We start from the raw sequence: 20,812 nt of genomic DNA on the forward strand, positions 1-20,812 counted from the left end.
AGCTCTATAATTCAATTCTTTCTCAATTCTAAAAACATCCCGCGATACCTTGTTTAGGTCCTCCTTTCCCAAGTCACATCTCAGTGCTCCCAATTCCTTTGCTTTCTTCAGGGGGCTGACAATCCATCGCAGAGGGGTCGGAATTTCTTTGCTCAATTTTTTCACCTTTTCTTCTGCATCCTCATTCACTATAGGGAGAAAACACTGCCTCATAATTGCAGTTGATGGCTCCTCTTTAACCACAAGTTCACAAATATTTCTGAGGAAGAGTGTCTTGCCTATAACCCTGAAATCTGCTACCCCAGTTCCGTCCGATTCCACAGGAAGGTATAGCATTTTTATCTTTAGTTTTTCAAGTTTCCAGGCCCAAACAAATCTCCAGATGGCTCTTTCAATTTGTTTGGCAAGGTTTTCAGGTAATACGCAAACTGGAGCAGTGTAAAATAATAGCGTGAGGCAATATGTATTGACATACAGAACTCTTTCTAACATCGTTTTGAAAAGGCATTTCCATCCCGACCATTTTATTTACTTTTTCCTCCCAATTTTTTTTGTGTTCAGTACTTTCTCAAAGTCAGGCCCAATACTCGCGCTTTTTCCGCAAACGGGAGCCAACATTTTCTTTCTATGTCGTCGTAATTTGCCGATTTGTTCAAGGGTAGAACACTGCTCTTTTGTCTGTGTATTTTCACGTGAAATCTTAGCTCGTACCAATGCAACCCCCTACACACAGTTTTCACATCATTTTCACTTCCTGTGATAAAATTTCCGTCATCTAAGAAAACTGCACTTTTCGGAAAAAACGTTTTCAGAAACTTGAACATCGCACGTTCTTTCTTCTACATACCGAAAGAGTGGGTCGAGATATATTTCAAATAGCGTTCCAGAACAAGGGTCCCCTTGCAGCAGACCTCTTTCTAGGTTTATTATTGTCGTCAGTTTTCCATTCACTTTTATAACCACTTTCGGTGCAGAATATATTCTTTCCAATTTATCTATGATATTCTTTCCGAAATTCATCTTTTGTCGCATTAATAACCACAAAATCTCTCGTATTACGGAATTATACGCCCTCAGTATGTCAGCACCATCTAGGGCTAATAGGTTCCAACTTAACACTTTTTCTATCGTTTTTTTTTATCTTGCCGAAGGCAAAGGTCTCTGAGAACTGTCAGGACATGTTGGACTTTCCTGCTTTTAATTTCACCGTACTGTTAATAATCTCCCACTATTTTCGCTGCGCTTTTCTCCAGTCTTTTAGACCATACTTTAGTACATATTCTAAAGTCACTGTTTGTTAAGGAGATTGGTCGCCAGTTTTGGAGGTCTTTTCTAGGTCCACCCTTGTGTAACAGTGATATAACTGACAGTTCACTTTCAGGGTATCCACTTGACCCAATTTGATTTGGCACTTTCATTAAAAATTCCCCGGTTTTGCTCCACGTTAACTTATAAAAATCATAGCTTAGCCCGTCCATTCCTGCCGATACTCCATTTTTTTTATCCCGGATATCACTTTTTCTACTTTATTTCTCGTAATTTCTTCCCCTATTTGTGCATTTTCTTCTTCTGTAACCTGGTATCTGGACTGGAATTCACCGAAGCCGTTCTCTGTTTTGTTTCCCACGGGAGGTTTTGTATACAACACCCTTTAACAGGAGGTGGTTTCTTTTTATATTCTCGTGTGATCCGAGGTTGTTCCACCGTTTTCGGTTCTTAATTTCCCGATTTGGTTTTCGTTTCTCTTTGCTTGCGCTTTAACTTTTTCTGACAACGTTATCAGTCTTGATCCTTCCAACTCTTGTAATATGTTTTTTATCTTGAAGGTTTCAAACTCTTTTTCTTCAATTTGTGTTATTTGCTGTTTTATTTCGTAATACTCCTGCCAGATGCTTTGCCCTAAAAAACCATTTCCTCCTTTAGGTCAGTTAACGCCCTATATATGTGGCGTTTGTGAGCTTCTTTCTCTCTTCTCTGTTGCTTTTCAAGACTTCTAATGAAATGACCTATTTTTGCTTTGAACCTAATCCAAAACTGGCATACGTCTGTGTTTTCAGCGTAAATTCCTAATAATTCTTTTACTTTACTTCGAATTATTGTTCTGGTCTCTTTTTCTCGTAATATATTTGGGTCCATTCTCCAAAATTCTTGTTTTTTTACGTCGATACTACGGTCCTGTCTGGATCAAAGTTGAACGTCGTAACTAAGGCCGTGTGATCTGTGAAAGATACCACAACGTTTTAAATCTTCGTCACATTTTTCATGAGGTTTGAAGTGCAGTGATTTCTGTCTATACGGCTCGCAGGTCTTGCGTCAATACGTGTGTAAGATACCTCTTTATTTTCTTTTCGATTCAGGCATCTTTCAGCTCCCAGACTCGTACAATTTTATTTAGTTCTTCGCTTAGTTTCCTCTTGTCATTGTTCTTGGCTTTACTTCTGATGTCTGTTTGCTGTAATACACAATTGAAGTCACCTAAGACAATCATTGATTCTGCAGTGATGTGCTTGATAATTTTCCTTCTGAGGACTTCTTCGCGTTGCTCGAAATTATTTGTGCCAGACGGTAAGTGTACAGTAACCAAAATGATATTTTGCCACGTGATGCTGCTCACTTTTTCATCGGTTTCATATTTCAGGCTCTCTTTATTTATGTTTTCATCATTTCGAAAAACGAAACCTCTGTCAAGTACCAGCCCTGCTGATATACACTTATAACCTTTCTCTTAAAGGTACCTTATATTCGTCGTGTCTACCTCCTGGACGCACAAAATATCCAATTTATTTATAAAAATAAAGTCTAGTAGCATTTTTTGTCTTTTCTCCTGTTTTAGACCATTTACATTTAGAGTTCCTATTCTGAAAGCCATATTTTGTTAAGGTCTTTTTATACTTTTTTCCTGTTTGAATTCCTTTTTTTTCTTTTCGCTTGGTTTCGCACCTTTTTTCTTTTCACTGTTTGACTCCACTGAATCTTGCGAGAAATTGCTATACTGTATTTTGGGAGTGTCTCCCGGTTTTCTTGTTTCTGGCTTTTTCTTGAAAGCTGTGCCTGGAGTTGGCATCCGCGACTGTTTGCTGATCAACGCTCCTTCATTTACTTTGTGCTCGGTACTCCCCTCTTCATTTTTTTCATTGTTGGCGCACTGAGTTTGATCCAGTTGGTTAGTGGCTTCTGTTTCTGGATTTTTTTATGAGCGGAGATGTGGTATATTGTTTCGGATTCTCTAGTTGATGAATTTGCGATGTGGCGGCGAAAACTAAGTTGACTGCTTCTGTGCTGCTAAGCGATACAATACCCTGTAGTACTGACTTTGGTTCATCTGGCACCGTTGGTTGCGCCGGCGTGGCTAACCCAGCCGTTCCCCAAGGATCGTGGCTTTTTTCTGTTGTACTTCTTCTCTGGTTTGGATTTTTTCTCGGGCAGTTTGCAACATCATGGTTGTCATTGTGGTAGATGAAACAAAGAGTGGGCTGGCCATCGTAGAATGCAAAATCTTCTCTTCTTGGCTCATCATAATCGCCGGTGGAATGTGGGATTCGATGTGCATAAGCGCTGAAACTCGGCCTGTGGCTACCTCAATAAAATCCCCTTCGAACATCTTTTGGCGCATGTTCAGGACCTGCCCATAGCGTCGGAGCCCTGCTTTAACTTCATCAGCTGAAGATTCACCGGGGATTTTTTGGAGATAAACGACAACTGGGCACTTGCCATATTTTTCCACAAACACCGGGTAAACAACTTGATCAGAATTTATCTCCAGCTCCATTTTCTTCCATTTCTCGACAAAGTCATCGGTGACGACTGCAGAACTAAGTGTAACCTGCACGATTCCGAATTTTCGCAGATCGTCAGAATCTATTGCTCGGACATTTGTTGCATTGAGATTTAGCCCTTTTAGGAAACGATGGATGTCTATATCTCGAACGGTTTTCAGAATATCCTCTGGGATAGCTCTGAAGTTGAAGCTAACTGTACTCCTCATTTTTTTTTTTTTTTTTTTTATGTCTTTAACGTGGATATCCCACTTTGTTTCAAGAAATTGTGACGCCAAGTAGTTGAAATGAGGACACAGAAATTGCAGGAGGGATAGGATTAAGAAAACAGAGGGAGGATTTGAGGAAACAAATTGGCATTATCATGAACTTAGAGGGGTTTACTGTCATGTCTAAGTCCAAGGCCTCATCTACAGTTTCATTCAGAACACTTATAAGGTCGCTTATTAAATTTCTGAAGCAAGTTTCACAAACCGTTAGGTCATCAACAAATTTCCATCGGTCAGGATATTACTTCGCGAGGCTGTTAATCATGACAGGAAAAAGGAGGGGACCTAGGAGAGTGCCGACAACTGAACTGATTCCACAAGAACGGAAGGGAGAGGTAATACTCCCTCTATGGAAGCGCAGAGGTAGCCAAAGTGGTTGCTCAAGCTATAGAGGAATCACCCTCCTGTCGGTTCCTGGCAAATAATTTGCCATGTCGTTGATTGATATAAGTGCCCAGTTCATCCGTAAGTGCCGCCGGAGCTGGATTCAATAAGCAGGTTTCATTTCCAACAGATCTACCGCCGAGTAGATCTTCACTGTACGCCAAGCCATTGAGAAAGCTCGTGAGTCGCAGAGTACAGCGCACATCGCCTTTATTGACTTTAAAGAAACCTTCGACTGGGTCGACCTTGAGTCTCTCTGGCTGATACTAGAACGAAAAGGTCTCCTGTGCAAATACTTTTGCCTTTTTAAGGCACTCTACAGTGGTTTGTAAAGTGGTGTTCGGACAGAAGTATGGCCACAGAGTTTTATCCGATTGCGACTTCGCTGATAATACTGCCCTGATATGCAGTTTTGCAGCTGAACTTGAAAAAACCTTTAAATGTTGTCGGATGAAGCTCTGAAAGTGGGACTACATATTAGTTGCCAGAAGACAAAATTAAAGATCGTTGACCAGACAGGATTACACGGCCAACTCACCAGCATTCAATATATCAGGACACACTGTCAAAATCGTCAAGTCGTATACCTACGTTGGATTTGTCATCATGGATAACGCGTCAGTCAAATACAAAGTTCAGTCGCGCATCGATAAAGTCGTATCAGTTATGGCATGACTATGCAGTTCGGTATGGTTAAAGCCCAACATCAGGCGAAAACAAAATGAGGATATTCAACACCACCGTAACTCTAGTCCTCCTCTACGGTGCTGAGACCTGGCAAGCTGCTGCTTCAGTTCGTAATGCCATAGACATGGCCAAACAAAGTTTTGAGACGCATTGAAGGGATCAGTCGGTACGACTTCGTCCTGAACACCCAAGTACTGCCACTGACAGATCTGACCCCTAATTTTCGTCAGGTCGCTGCACGAACCCTACGGCTGTGGTGTCATTTGATCCACATATCAGCAGAAACACCCGCTAACACACTATTTAGTTTTGATCCGTCTCCGTATGACTACAAGCGCCCCCGCAGAAGGCTCCGATTCAGATGGACGGACTCCCTTACCCAGTACCTCAATGATCGGTACTGGTCTACAAGAATCAGTCACGCTTGAACGGGACCGCTCCCATTGGAGGCGAAGATTCACGTGCCTCTCTAGGCTGAACTACCAGCAAGAGCATTTGTTCAAGTTAGCAAGTCACATATTATCACAGACGCTTGATATGGAGACTAAAAATTTGGCCTTTTAGTCAAGATTTTGTACTCTGGAGAAGGGCTAGCCTTTTTTCAATAGGAAGTGCCTCTGTAGGCATAGCACATCTCAATCAGCCATGAGATGGTAGAAAAAGATCTTTTATTAATCACTGAACCGTTTATGTTATCATCTGGACTTTAGGGCACTTAAATGCGTTCCAGAGATGGTCAGTTTTATCAGATAGTGCACACTTCGGGGCTAGCTTACAAGAACTATCTTATAATTCTTACATGGACCAGCACATTGTGAGAATTTCTCTGTATTAAAACAGTTTTTAATTGGAGAAATGCTTAGCTTCTGTATCATCGAGGGTGGAGAAGCTATTCTGACATGGGTAGCTGCTCATTAGGGGGACGTTCCATTGCTTTTTTTGGGTGTTGAATCTGAGCTTGATTTCACTTTTGCATATGCGCCACGGTTAGAATTAGATATAACTTCAGCAAGTTCAGTCGTGTCAGCTTCTTCAGACATGACAACCCGGCATTCATCCTTTCCAAGCTTTAGGGTGACAATACTTAAAATAGAACGGCTAGCTATAGAACCCAGAAGATTTTTACAAGCATCCGGATTGTCAATATGTTTTAGATTATTTTTGACGACACAAAAAAAGCTTTTCATGTGCTATTATAGATACAGAATGCTGAGGGACAGTTCTTACCATCAATGTTGTTCAGTAAACTCTTAAATCCCATACAATATTCTTTTACCCAGTAAGTAAGTATCGCGGTATATTCCCGAGGGACCACCGGCACTTGATTTGGTTCAAATATGACCAATTGGGGGTTGAGGCACCTTTTTTATCATTACAGGCAGCAAATGTTCGTACAGTGTTTTGGAGCTATGTTATGGCTCCTGGTGGTTATGAAACCCTGCCTCCATATTTTTAGAATTTCTCAGAGTCGATGGTCTTAATGAAAAGGACGGATGAGGTCTTTGAAAGGAAATCAGCGAAGGCAAAAGGAAAAAGAAAAGGGATATCTGGAGGGAAGACACTTGTTTTCCTTTGTTTCCCAATTCTTCTTTCGATATCCTAAGGAGAAATGAAGGGTAAAGAACGGGGAGATCATCAGTTCTTAATTTAAAAGACAATACCAGAAGGCGTTGGACGACGGAAGCAAGGAACCTCGCATGGCTATTGACAGTAGTTTCAGGTAGTTCCCGTAGGTTCAAATTAAGTTGGTCAAGTCTCCTGCCACACAACCTTTAACTCTGAATATCTATTTTTTGCTTTATTTTTAGACCATTCTTTGACCTTTTTTTTTTATAGTAGGGTATAGATAGGGTAGGTATTAATTAATACACATGCGATCACCGATTTAGTTTTATTGTGAATGTGTAGACTAAGAGTGTCGGTTATTTATCGGGATCCGCTCAATAGTTGAGGGTCAGATGAACTTAAATACACAGTAGATTCCTAGCATTTATGTTTTTAGTGTCTTTTTATTTGTATTTTGTTGCAGAAGTTGAAGGCACCTTTACAAGTGAAACCGAATCTTCTGGTTTAGATTGCTCGTCGGCACTGGAACTGCCTCTTGGATCCAGTCTTTCTGCGCCCCTCTCTGAATCCCAGGAGCAAGATAGCAATGATGAAGGTATATTTGGAATATACGGTGTTAATTATTCATTAAAATGATTTTCTCTAAACTAATGTTCGAGCCTCTTTGAAAGAACTGTTTTGAAAAAGAAAAGTAACCCTATACAACCTAATTGCACCCTAAAAACATGAAAACAAACTATAATAGCGTCAATTGAAAAATTTTATTTAAAACGTAAGACATATTTTAATTACGTAATATCCGTTATCACAGGGATAGGGTAGGAGCAAATTGACTTGTTTGGGGTCTCGAGAGGGAGGGGGACTGGAGGCCAAGGTCCTTGGTAGCCAGGTGACAATTTCATTTGCAAGAAAAGTTATGTTTGGGAAAGACATGAGAAAGGTCGTTGCACGGGAATCTGTGTGGGGTAAAATGGTCGACGAAAATGGGCAGGCTGAGTGGACCTGGCAGAAGGTAATGGACATTGAGGAATGTTCAATAAGGGAGGAATATTGCCCAGACTGCTGCCCCCCTAAAAAAAATGGGGCTTTCCTACTTTGGGCCTGTGATCGGTTGCAACAGGAGCTACCCAAGCTTGGATGAGTTGCAATATTAAGACGTGTTGGCAAAGAAATCAAAGAGAAAACCTACAACAATACTTGGAGGGGGGTAAAAAAAACACCACAAAACATATCTGTAGAGGAAACCATACAAATTAGGCAAAAACCATATATAAATAAAGCAATAATGCCCACTCTGCAATAAAAATAAATACTTGGATACAATAAAATTAGACAATTCTAGATATGGTTAGTTTATTGAGGCCATTAAGACGCTTTAAAAATACATAATTCCTCCATAACTTCAGTGATGCCTCTATTAGTGTGGTATGATGAATTCTTGTCATTATATACTGTTGACGTGAGCTTTGTTGCTATTATTTTTTATGATTAGCATGGGTTTGATTTTGTGTGGGTTGAATTTTGTTGGTTTGAAATGTACTTTTGTTGAATTTTGCACGGGTTGAATTTTACTTGGGTTGCATTTTTTAGTTGAATTGGTCCTCATTGAACTTTCTTGTGTTGAATTTTGCTGGGTTGAATGTCTTTTAACTGATATTTGCTTGGATTGACCTTCCTTGGGTCTAATTTTGCATGAGTTTTAATTCAACATGGTTTGTGTTTTATTAACTCAGGTTTTCGTTCTCATTTTGCGGTGACGCAATATCGCTTGCACTAGTTGCAACATTAATGTTTTACTTAGTTTTTCTCATGATTTTGGTTTAATCTGACATTTGTAGGTCTACAAAAAGCTGATACTGCTGAAAATGATGAAAGTACAGCACTCATTGGTCAAACACCAGTGGAAGAAGGGTTTACTCTACTGCCTGGCCATCAGAAACATTCTTTGAAGGACAGAGAACTTTTCATTTCAGGACAGATTGAATTGGTTTCGGAGTCAGATATTCGAGGAAAATGCACAGTAGCACTTCTTAAGGAAGGCGAAAGCTGCTCTGAGTGTTTAAATGATGCGGTATTATTTTTTTCTTCTTTTCTTTTTTCTAGCAATAACATCAATTCGCCACTGTCTTTGCCAGTCTTGTACACTCATGCGCAGAGGACAGTCTTCTCGAAAATTGCCAGGAAAAACTGTCCGAAAAATTAAGGAAATCTTACCGTTAAAGTGCACTCGTTTTGTACCCCCTGTCCAAGAAAAGTTTGTTTAACATCCTTCTCTATGTTCCTACTTCTGAGCACGTATCGTAAGTGCTGTAGCTAAAGAATAATTTGTATTCTTATAGTTCATATTTTTAGCTAACAATCCATTCAAATAACAAAATTATCAAATGGAATCATACACTGCTAAAATACCGATAAGAAATGATTGTTGTGTTCCAAAAGAAACAATACCTAAAATGATAGTAGCAAAGTAAAAGAAAAAAGGAACTATTGATCTTTACATGACTTGGGCGCTTTGCCTCAAAAGGGGTAGTAGCAACACGCTGAAGGGCTAATTGGTTTTGGTCTGTATTCTATTGCTATAAAGACTAGTATGCTATAATGACTATCGACTTCAGTAGTTACTTTCGTGAAATAGTACAGAAGGGACAAGGGTCACTTATACTGTGGAACAACAAAAACAGAAAAAGCAAATCCAATTGACACCGTACTTCGATTGATTTGGAAAGCTTTCTTACCACTCGCGTCTGAGGGTAGATGCTCAGCGCTGTTAGTAGTAAGTTGCCGAACGGTTTAATGCGATGCATCTTGGTGAAATATTTTTATTATTGTTTTGTAAAAACAAGTCCTTAAAGTTAGGTTTATTTGATAGCAATTACTCCGGCTCGAAACTGTCTCCTTGTTACTACATAAAGCAAATGGTAGAAACGATCTTGCAACAAGGCTGGTTCACGACATAGCACCAACCAACGGCATGGCACAGAATACCGTCCTGAGAAATTTTTTTTCTGCTTATAAGACTATCTAAATAAGACATTAATAAATCACGACTATGAATAAATAAGAAAGAAAAATAAATTGGAGGTAAAGATGAAAGCAGTACAATTTATGTCAATTATTTTGTTTTTACTGAATGATTAATATCTATGTATGTTATATAATTTATTCTTTTATTACGGGAAAATAGATCGAAAGAAGTTTAAATTTATTCCCGTTTGATTATGTCAGTTAGATAAGGGTATGGGCAGCCAAATAGAATCCCCCCGTTTTAATTCATTGAAAAACCAAATCAAGTCCCGAGGACAAAACAGTTAGTGAGTCTCTAAATCTTGTATACCTTGTTGTGAAATAATTAAAATATTGATTTTAACCCAAAGACCATGAATTTTTTCATCTGTTCGAAGAATATCAAGACCTTTTGTGGAAAAGATGGATTGGCGATAAGCAATTGAAAATGTGAAAAATCTTTTCTTGTCTTCTTTACTGATAATTAAATTTGTGTCTTTTAGGACACGTTTTATTGCTGATTACGTTGATTACGTCTTTTAGGACACGTTTTATTACTCGTGGGCCTTCGACCCCGTAAGACAAACTTTGAAGAAAGTTGAAGAAAAGAAAATACGAATCGGAGACGAATTTCAGTGTAAAGTGCCGGATGCAACTATACCAGGTAATGTGTTACTATTAGCCCCAAATAACTAAAATAATTTCATTCAAGCTGTATTTGACCTAGTTGTATTTGTATTTGAATAACTTCTGCATATTTGACCGATGAGCGATTCAGCTATTTTGTAGAATTAATCGTAAAATATTTTCGAAATAAAGGTGCTCAAATAATGACAGACTTAGAAGCTTAAAACAAGCAGAAATAAAGTATATAAGTCAAGGTTAAACGCTCAGAAATTGCTGTAAACGAGTAAATGAAGCCAAAAAAGGACAGAAACTAAAATGAAAAAGCATGTCAAACTTAAAAAGACCAGATATTACAATTAAAAATAAATAAAACTTGAAAGAAATAGAAATGATAACGAGTGATCAATTAAGATGTAACGAGAACATAAATTTCCATATATAAGAGTTGGCCATCGCCCATACAAACCCACCATATGTTAGCGAGTCCTTTATTCTTTACTGAAAACAACTTTTTGTTTCGAACAGTGTGTTTTTTTGTCGTGAATATCCTCAATAATATAAAAATATGACAGTCTCAAGGCTAGTTCAGGTTAACGAATGCGAGCTGTCAAAAATATAAGTTGGTTAGACACCCCTCACGTTCACTGACCGGCTAGTGTCATTTGGGCTTTACTGAAAACGTTGTTTATTCAAACACTGTGGTTTTATTTGTCGAAACATCAACAAGAGAAAAGAAGAAAATCACAATACTAATCAAGGTTAGATGAAAGAAAGAAATTTTCTATATCATACTCGTGACTTCAAATCTGATTTTGATATGGTAAAAGGATAAATTTGATATGGTAAATTATATATGGAATATGGAATTTGATATGGTAAAAGGATACATTTTTTTTTATAAAAGTTTTCGGTTACTCTTTTTTATTTCCTTTTTTAGTTTCGTCTATGTATTGATAGTTATGTCAATGTTTCAAGTTTTACTTGGTTAATCATTTTAACTTCTCTTTGTTTTAGGTTTCATTTATTTATTCAAAATAATTTCTACTCTCCTTAATCTTCGCTTATTAAAAGATTTGATATCCGCTCGTTTTAATATTACTCTTTACTGTTCATTGAAAAATAACTGAAACACTTCTTTTATATTACTCCTTTTAATTGACAAAGTTTTACTTGGAAACTATATGAATAATCGTGAAATTATTTTTTTCCACTTTTCGGCTTCAAAACTAAAATGATGGATTGCAATTTAATATTGGGTGAAATTTGAGTAGTTGGTTAGAATGTTAGTCATTCATTGTGCTGTGGAATATTTTTGTAATAGGAATTACATAACAAAATTTGAGGTGAATAGGGAGGGGGCTATAAATAGTTTGGTTTGAATACGTTAATTAATTTTGTAGATACCCTTGGATATAGACGGATCTTCCAAAATTTTTATTAAATGCGTCTTCTCATTTTGTGATCTTGCAACTGTTGGTGAATTTAAATAAATCAGTTTCTATGTTATTTATAAGAATAGTTTTGTTTTGTCGTAAAAATAAGAATTAAATTTTGGATGGTACAAATCAATATAATTCAAGTATCTTCTGAAATCGTTTGTCTTATTTGAGGTTCCTGATAGTCTGTCCATATATCTTATAAGTTTTGAGAGAATCAGAAAGATATTGTTTCTTGCACCATGAATTGAGATAAATATTTTTTTTTCTTTTTTTGTTTTTTTTTTTCGCAAAATTTTTTGGTTTCATTTTTGGACAAGAAAGGACCTCCCTCGGTGCATTCTAAACGCATGGTACTTTTAAGCCATTCGGAGAAAAAAAAATTATGATGATTTTGAGATTTTTCACAAAAATTGATGCAACCGAGTTTGATTCAAAATGTTTCACGTTCATCAAAGACTACCTTGTCCGGTCACCATACCCTGCATGTAAATTTTAAGCCCTATTATTTGACAAAAACAATTAGGTGATTTTTGGGTGTCACGAAACAATACAGCCAAAATTGGTTACAATTGGAATTTTGCACTCCACTTGTCCTAGAGACTTATGGATTTAATTTTGGAGCTGATCAGAGACACCAAATATTTGTACCCATTTTTTGGGTCAGACGAATTTTGAATCGTTTGGTTTGAGAGATGAACACCACCCAAGTCGAGGTTCATATTGTTGTATTGACTGATTGCATTCTTACTCCTTTGCGATCTGTAAGAAGAACTTTTCCGCTAAATCTTCGGGTGAACTAAATATTTCAGTAAGGGGCAGTTTTTTGGCGTCACGAATTTCTAGTCTTTTGGACTGGAGGATCAACACATTCTATGCCCAGTAACTTATTTTCGTCTTGGCTGATTGTAAATATTCTTAGTTCTTGCCGATCTGGAAAAAAAAACGAAAAACAATTCACCCTGTCTTGGGGTGAACCAATTGTATTTTCAGGGTTGTCTCTGCATTTTTTCATTCCTAAATTCATGGCGCCAGGTAGAATAAAATATCTGATTTGCCGCTAGTCTTTTATCAAGATTTGAGATGACTATTGAACCTTCTTTTGAAAGAGTCAACAGATACAATTTTAGGGATAATGCCCCCAGGAAGATCATTCCAAACTGTTGTGAAATGTTGTATGAAGCTGTTCTTCAAATAAACTGTTCTTGGCGTACCAACCTCAAGATAATTCGACCGAGCTGTGTGTCTTTGTGTCTGTCTTGTCGGTTGGATAATGTGTTTACCTGTAGAAAGTAGCCATCGGCGCCGCAACAAACCTCTGTCTAGCAGACTGGAGAGAGTCGTGGGAACGACTTAACCAGCTCCATTAGTGCTCTTCTGGGTCTTTTGGAATGGTACCAGCAACGATTTCTGAGCACTAGCAAACAGCGGGCATCCATACTGTTTGATGGGTCTGATGCAAGACATATAAAGTGTGATGATCGAGCTGAGTCATAGAATGATTGTGCAGCGAAGGGTGGTTCCCAGCTTACTTTTACAGGAGGCTGCACCTGAACGAGGTGGGTTTTCCAACAGAGACCTGACTTTCAGAAGAGAGAAGAGACTTTCTTTATAGAGACTTGCTTCGTTCATGAAGATAAAGTTAGGATTTATACATGGCACTTTCGATCGAGAGATCATCAGCTCCTTTGTTTTCGATGCATTGCATCTGACCATCCAGGCATCGGACCACAAATCTGTTGCAGGGGCTGGGAGGCATGAATTGGTTCTCCCTATTTTGGGATGACTACATGTAGATTCCGGTGCTTTTAACGCTGGATTTTATTGACGTAAATTTCAAGCTGTGCGTTCGTCATATTTTTGGACGAACTGATATATATATATATATATATATATATATATATATATATATATATATATATATATATATATATATATATATATATATATATATATATATATATATATATATATATATATATATATATATATATATATATATATATATATATATATATATATATTTTTTTTATATATATATATATATATATTTATATATATATATATATATATATATATATATATATATATATATATATATATATATATCTTGAATTTGTAAGATTCAAGTTACCGTAAAATAATTTTCGTTTTGGTCCTCGTATCTGCGATTTTTAGCCGCCAACCTAAAAAATTCTTGGTGTATTAGGGTTCTCTTGACTCTTTGACTTTCGGATGTAAATTTCTAGCCAACCACAGGCTAAAAGCTGTTTGTTCTTACGGCTGATGGTTCATTTGTGATTGTAATGGTTATTTTGAGCTTATACGTCTTGTGAATTATTGTGCTGGAGCTTCAGGTGTACTTATTGTTTACCGAAAGTGCATCAGTACTGAGATGATTGTTTTCTTTATGGTAGCTATTTTTTGTTGCAGCTCACACTATGTGGAACCTTGGTAAGAAGTTTAAGGGCCTAGTTCTAGATCAAAGTGCAAAGCTTACGCAGTACCTATTACTGCATTGAAATGGCTTTGGACCATTCCAAAGCCAAAAGTATGTGAAGTATGGCATTACGCCCTCAGTATATAGGAATTATGTTAAGAGACATGCGTGTCTCTTGACAACTATCTCTATTCCTGTTGATTTTCCGGATTTGATGTGGAAAAATCATTTATCTAAATTTGGGACACTGCCAAACTGGTATAATATGGATCATCTGTTGAACCTCTGTTGAATCAGAATTGTTTTGGGAGGGGTCTTTTATTCTTAGGCCGACTCAACCAGGATCAAACCAGTGCTTTACATTTGCTGACATATTTGACGAAAGTACGAATCAGAATCAACTCAAGGGTGATAATCTACATCTTTTAGGATATAAACGTCTCCAAATCCTTCTATAGAGTATTGATTTTACAGTTTTTCAAGTCAGGATAGTTTAGAAACTGACCTCTGGTAAACTGACTTGCCCAAACTCCTTCACGCTCGCTGAATGTTACATTGAAACTCAAATAAACAAAATGATCACACTGATTCTTTGACATCTAATACTTGCATTTGTGATTCACAGTCATCTAGTCACGACCAAAGATTGTCTTTGCCTTAAAATTTTGTCTTTGACTTGAAACACTTTTGATTCTTGGTCAATTTAAGAAATCGTTTGTATAAGCGTCAACTTATAATACAGGATACCCAGTATCATCATATTATTGTCGTGCTATTGTTGATTTTTCAAATAACTATATATTATTTACGGTTCAAGGTTTTAGGAATTTTGTAATTCCTACCGAAAAGTTGATGAGCATTGGTGCTACTAAACTACGTTTTTAGTCTTGATTCCAAACCCTCTCATGTCTTTTCAAATTCTTTTAGTAATTCCTCCTCTAATTAGAACGGTTAACTAGCTCGGTAAATTTTCTTACTGATTTTGTTTTTTACTTTTCCAGAAATCAGCAACAGTGAGGATTTTGAAACATTAGTTTGGTCGCCATATAATGAAATTCCAGATCATCAAGTGGACCAGTTCCTGGTTCTGGCTCGATCAGTTGGTACATATGCTCGTGCTATAGATTGTCTGCGTCCTGGAACAGAGAAGAGTCTTACAATGAATGCTGCTGCTGCGTCAAGAGATGCTACTCTGGTAGGAGATCCATATGTGGATTAATTTAAAAAATCAAAAGTTTTTCTGATTAAAGTAAAGAGCGAACCTGAAAGTTAAAACGAAGAATTACTGCTTCGTGGTTTATCCAACATATTCTTGAAAAACTTTCAAACAAAATAGCTCATCTTATTACCCTATATTAGTAGAAGTCCGAAAAACTAGCACTTTACTGAAAACACAAAAATTACCGTAACAGAAAAGGAATAAAAAACAAAAAAAATCCTTGAGTGGCGTGCAGAAAATAAAACAATAATTCAAAATTCTCAATAGTCTTTTACCGGCAATGATATCAAGTTTCAAGGCACGATTTTAACTGTGAAAAAAAAAAAATCCAAAAAAGCTTTGTTTTTAGTGAAGTCCTAATTTTTCAGACTAACATGACGAGCCAGTCTGTTTAAGAGTTTTTCAAAAATATGCTATATAAACCGTGGAATAATTTTTACTAATTTTTCAACTTCGCTTTTGATTTTCATCAAAAAAGCTTTGTTAAATCAAATTTTCGTTGGTTTTTTAGGTTTGAAAAATATTCACTATAAACCTCATAAAAAAAATCTTTTTCCAACTTAATCGAAGAAGCAAATTTGAGCATTTGCTAAAACAAGGTATTAAATATAGGTTTAATTTCGAATTACTCTTAAACTTTGCCTTAAAAAATCTAGAATTTATTACAAAAAGTATCCAAAGGATATTTAACTTCCCTCCCCCGAAATGTTTGTCTGACTCGTAAAAACGTAACAAAAATGGGCATGAACAAATTTTGTATGCTTTTTTTGTGTAACCCCCCCCCCCCAAAAAAAAAAAATTAGTTAAACCCCCTCAAAAAAAAATCCTGTATACGGCCTGCCATAAAATAGAGTTGTTACCATTGCACTGAAGCGTGTTGTTCGTATTTAAAAAAATATAAAAACAAACTAATGAGAAAAAAAGGAATACTTTGTAAATGAAGGTTATAGATAAGAATTCGGGAAAACAAGTATATTTCTTCGGAACTCTCGTTAATGATCAAGATAAGATTTATTCATAATTAAGCTAATTAATTATTCAATAGCTAACCTGTTTAGTTAATATTGTTTTTTCTTTGATCTTCCAATCTGCCCTCGTTGTGACGAGTTCCATGAAAGTCGGCCGTGTTGTCTTTGTAAATGGCAGAACTGGTCAAGCTCGATAGAAAAATTAAAACAACCATTGACACCAATTTAAATCTTTTGCTTAGAGATTTAATTAGTACTACAGCTTACCCTCCAAGCTTACCTCAGCTTACCCTACAGCTTACCCTCAAAGCCGTACTTGTATTCGCTTGATTGATATTTGTGTGGTTTTAGGAGCCTCCGCAAAAGGTGGGCATGCCTATTTGTCAGTAGGTCTGTTGTGATAGATGCTCAATCGGGGTGGCAATGGATCTCAAAATGAAGAGCCACACCCAGTTTTGTCAAGCAAGAGAAGTAGTCCATGGTAAGGTGAATGCTCTTTGAGATACCTATCCCCGGAAAGCGTATTTTTTCAACTCAATTGGTAGTCTCATCTTTAAAGATGGTGTAAAATGTTGACGCAGTGACTAACTAAGCATTGGACTAATTTATCTGGAAGATGTGCTTCCTGGAAAAAGGAAGCTTGAACTGATCAATCGACTGACTCAATGCAAAAAGGTGGCCGAAAATATGTCACTATAGAATTGTTGTGCTTCTCGGAAAAGGGAAGCTTGAACTGATCAATCGACTGGCTCAATGCAAAAAGGTGGCCGAAAATAAAAATTGTTGCCGAAAAAAGGCCGAAAAAATTGTTGTGCTTCTCGGAAAAGGGAAGCTTGAACTGATCGATGGACTGGCTCAACGCAAAAATGTGGCCGACTTTTTTATAATTATTGTGTTTTTTTTATGTGTACTGTGTAATTATTTGGTTAGTTATTGTGCTTATGTGCTTGTATTTTGAATTTTAATTTTGTTTTATTTGTCATTTTCCGTCTTTTCCTTTTCTTTTTTTTCTCATATACTCCGTTTGTTGTTGTGTTTACAACGAGTTACAAATAAATTCAATTCAATATTATTTCTATGACTAGTTCTAAACAGAATAACAAGTAGAATTAATGTTTCAAATTTTTCAACAATAAATAAATTCGGGTTTTCTTGACTCGTTTTTGGAAAAAAAAATTGAATCTATTTTTACCTTTAAATGCATATTATCATCTGACTTGAATACACGCCCAAATATTTCTCTGCAACAAGTCAAAAGAATAAAGACAGAATTCGATTTCCAATAAAAATCAATAAAATAACCGTGAAATTGCTGTTCACTGACTGAGCTTAAATAAGAAAGACTCACGGATTTAAGAAAAAGGGTCAATTTCAAACTTATGGGGTCATTTCATTAACTTGAAATTTTTAAATCTGATACTTTTTTTGTGTTTTGAGGTCCCGTTGAACAAGGGTAAACCCACTGTAAATTCCAAGCTGATTTGACAAAATTTTTCTTTTAGCTCTTTTGCTTTTTTTGGTAAAATTTGCTGCACACTTACATCTTACTGGGCTAGTGTACATGGTTTCTAATTTTCGACGTGACCCTTCATCAAGAATATACTTCTTGTACATGCGCCCTTCTAAAATTATTACTTGTGATTTGAGGCTCCTTCGGTCCAGAGCAGATCCCCTGTAATTAAACAGCAGAAATTTGTTCTTACATTTGTGCTGCTTCGGTCAAAGCATTGTTTAAGAACATAGTCCGTAGCCAAGGGAAGCCCATGGACGACAGAAAAACAAATTTTTTGAGGGTTATAACTTTTTGGCCACCAAATCTTTTTAGTTTCTTGGGTGGTTGTGGACTTATTGTAAAGTTTGCATATTGTGCATAAAGTGTGGTAAGGTGATTTTATGGTAGTTGTGGTAGATGCCTTTATTCTCCCTTTATAGGGGAGATAAACTATGGCTCTAAGGTAATTAAACGTTGGCAGCGTGCCTTAGGCTATGACCTGACTAATGAGGCGTACCATCTTGGTATATTCGAGAGACTAAATGTAGATTGTAGAGAGTTTGGCTATAATCCAATACTTCTATTTGGTTAATATATACTAGTACGAGGTATAATAATATATATATATATATATATATATATATATATATATATATATATATATATATATATATATATATATATATATATATATACATAGCCTAAGGCAGCGTGTCTTAGGCTATGACCTGAATAATGAGGCGTACCATCTGGGTATATTCGAGAGACTAAATGTAGATTGTAGAGAGGTTGGCTATAATCCAATACTTTTATTCGGTTAACATATACTAGTACGAGGCATAATAATAATAATATATATATATATATATACCAGTCCCAGCGGAGTAATATATATATATATATATATATATATATATATATATATATATATATATATATATATATATATATATATATATATATATATATATATATATATATATATTCTCCGCTGGGACTGGTGGTTCCAGGGAGACAAAAAGTATCAGAAATTTACAATAAGATATAATACAATAAAATACTTAGACACTTACAATAATCCGACAATATTCCAAGGTATTTCTAAATCAACGAACCAGAGGTCAGTCCGGCATAAAATTTGTGCCAGTCTCCCCCTTCCCAAAAAAATATATCTTTTAAACATTTTATCAACCACACCTTCCGGGACCCAACCTACGCACATAGCTAGGACGTGGTAATTTCTCAATTTCCCGTTAAGCATAAACTTGCCAGGATATGTTCCTTATCTTAATAAAAAGTGGTATTACTTAACTTTTGTGTTTGCGTCTTAATATTTTTACTAAATTCCAAATTGACTTAATTAGAAAACATCACCACAAAAGTGTGCATATTGTGTGCATGTTGTAAAGGTTGTGTTCATATGGTGTTTAGAGTTTATATTGTAAATAAAGTAAATTAAAGTAAAGTAAATAAAGTAATTGATAGTAAATAAAGTCAAGTGAAACTTAGGCTGGGATGCTCAGGATTGTTGTTAAGAGTAAACGATGAAAAATCTGTAATAATTCCGACTCAACGAGAAGCGACATCCCTAGCTTCTTTTAATAAAATGTACTGTGAGGAAAAGGGAAATAGGTATTATTTAGGGCCTTTGCCTAGACTTAACTTGTCATCCCCGGAGGCATATTTACTGAGCCTTTCAACTACTTAGGACAAAATTGGGATTTGACCCCGTGTCAATTGGGGGTATTTGGGAGCATTCGGGGGTACGTATGGTGTTGAAGACTTGGGGGGGGGGGGACTGAGAGGTGAACAGCTCAATTTGAACTTCTGATCATACGTATTTATATTTTTTGTAAGACTTTGGTTTTAATAAAGTGTGACATGCCCACATTTTCTACTAACATAGATAGGCGGAGAATGGATTAATTGTCCTTGAATATTTTCGGGCTGCGTTAATAATATCCCTTCTCTTTTGAGGCTCATTTTTTGGAACTTTCAGTTATTATAAATGAATCAACTATTTTAAAATTTCTATTTTATACTAAAGGAAGTTACGGTTGTGTTGGAGGTGAAAAAGAGCATGCGAGGCTGGGCCTATTGCTTATTTATTACTTTAGGGGTTTAATAGGGGTAGTAGAACTTTCTATTGCCATTGCTTAAGCCGTTCCCAAATCTCTGCAGCGCTATGAAATGTTGTCGGGGAAAAGTAACTGACGGTAGTTCGATCTCCCCTTATCAGTGCTAGTGGGCTGTCTCAATCTATTTCATCTTGTTTTATTTTGTGCGTGTCATTGGGGGGGGGAGTACCGCCCCGTCAAAGCAGCCTCAGGTGTGCCATATCAAATTAAACGGAGATGATTGTTTGTAATCTTGTAAGCGGAACCAACCAATCTTAACACAACTTAAAACATAGAAGTTCAATCTCGAAATTCATTTTATAAATCTTTTGCTTTTATAAATAATTAAAGGCTGCATAAGTAACTTAGCCTAAGTAAGAAAAATAAGTTATTAAACTTAGAAAGAAGAACATGCTCTTCCTTATTTCCGAACATGTTCAGGAAGAAGGACATGTTCAAATCTAAAGCCAATACACACTTAAAAGGAGAAAATAAAGGATAATACAGCTGAATGAAAGTAGAAGAAAGATTAAAATTTCAATTTGTTTTGTTGCTCCCGTTTATTCCCGAACACAACTCAGCTGACAGCGTGAGTAAATCTGACGCGTCCAGTCTCGGATGTCTTGAGCTCTTGTTGTGTTTTTGTTGTCGTTGTTGTTTTTTCTAAAAAAGAAAAACCGACACCAATCTGATGAAGGTTATCCACAGACGTAGGTGAAAGTTGAGGTCAGAGAAAATTAATGAAGCCTGTCTTCTAAATTCGAGGATAACCTCCAGTGGCAGTGGGAGGATTAAGGTGATCTACAAGAAGAAAGAATATTTTCTTAG

General features: G+C 36.5%; 1 protein-coding gene across 2 annotated transcripts in view; it reads left to right on the forward strand.

Moving 5' to 3' along the window:
• Positions 1-20,812, forward strand: part of LOC148951525 (metastasis-associated protein MTA3-like) — a 156,215-nt gene that overhangs the window by 62,322 nt on the left and 73,081 nt on the right. For both annotated transcript variants that reach the window (XM_089090311.1, XM_089090313.1), the window contains exons 4-7: positions 7,146-7,277; positions 8,521-8,753; positions 10,229-10,349; positions 15,190-15,383. In XM_089090311.1, coding sequence (XP_088946437.1) covers positions 7,146-7,277; positions 8,521-8,753; positions 10,229-10,349; positions 15,190-15,383 — 680 coding nt within the window. The remainder of the gene's footprint in view (positions 1-7,145; positions 7,278-8,520; positions 8,754-10,228; positions 10,350-15,189; positions 15,384-20,812) is intronic.

Source organism: Artemia sp. Qi Xiang Cuo, chromosome 6 (assembly GCF_049724085.1).
Source record: "Artemia sp. Qi Xiang Cuo chromosome 6, ASM4972408v1, whole genome shotgun sequence".
Classification (NCBI taxonomy): Eukaryota; Metazoa; Arthropoda; class Branchiopoda; order Anostraca; family Artemiidae; genus Artemia; species Artemia sp. Qi Xiang Cuo.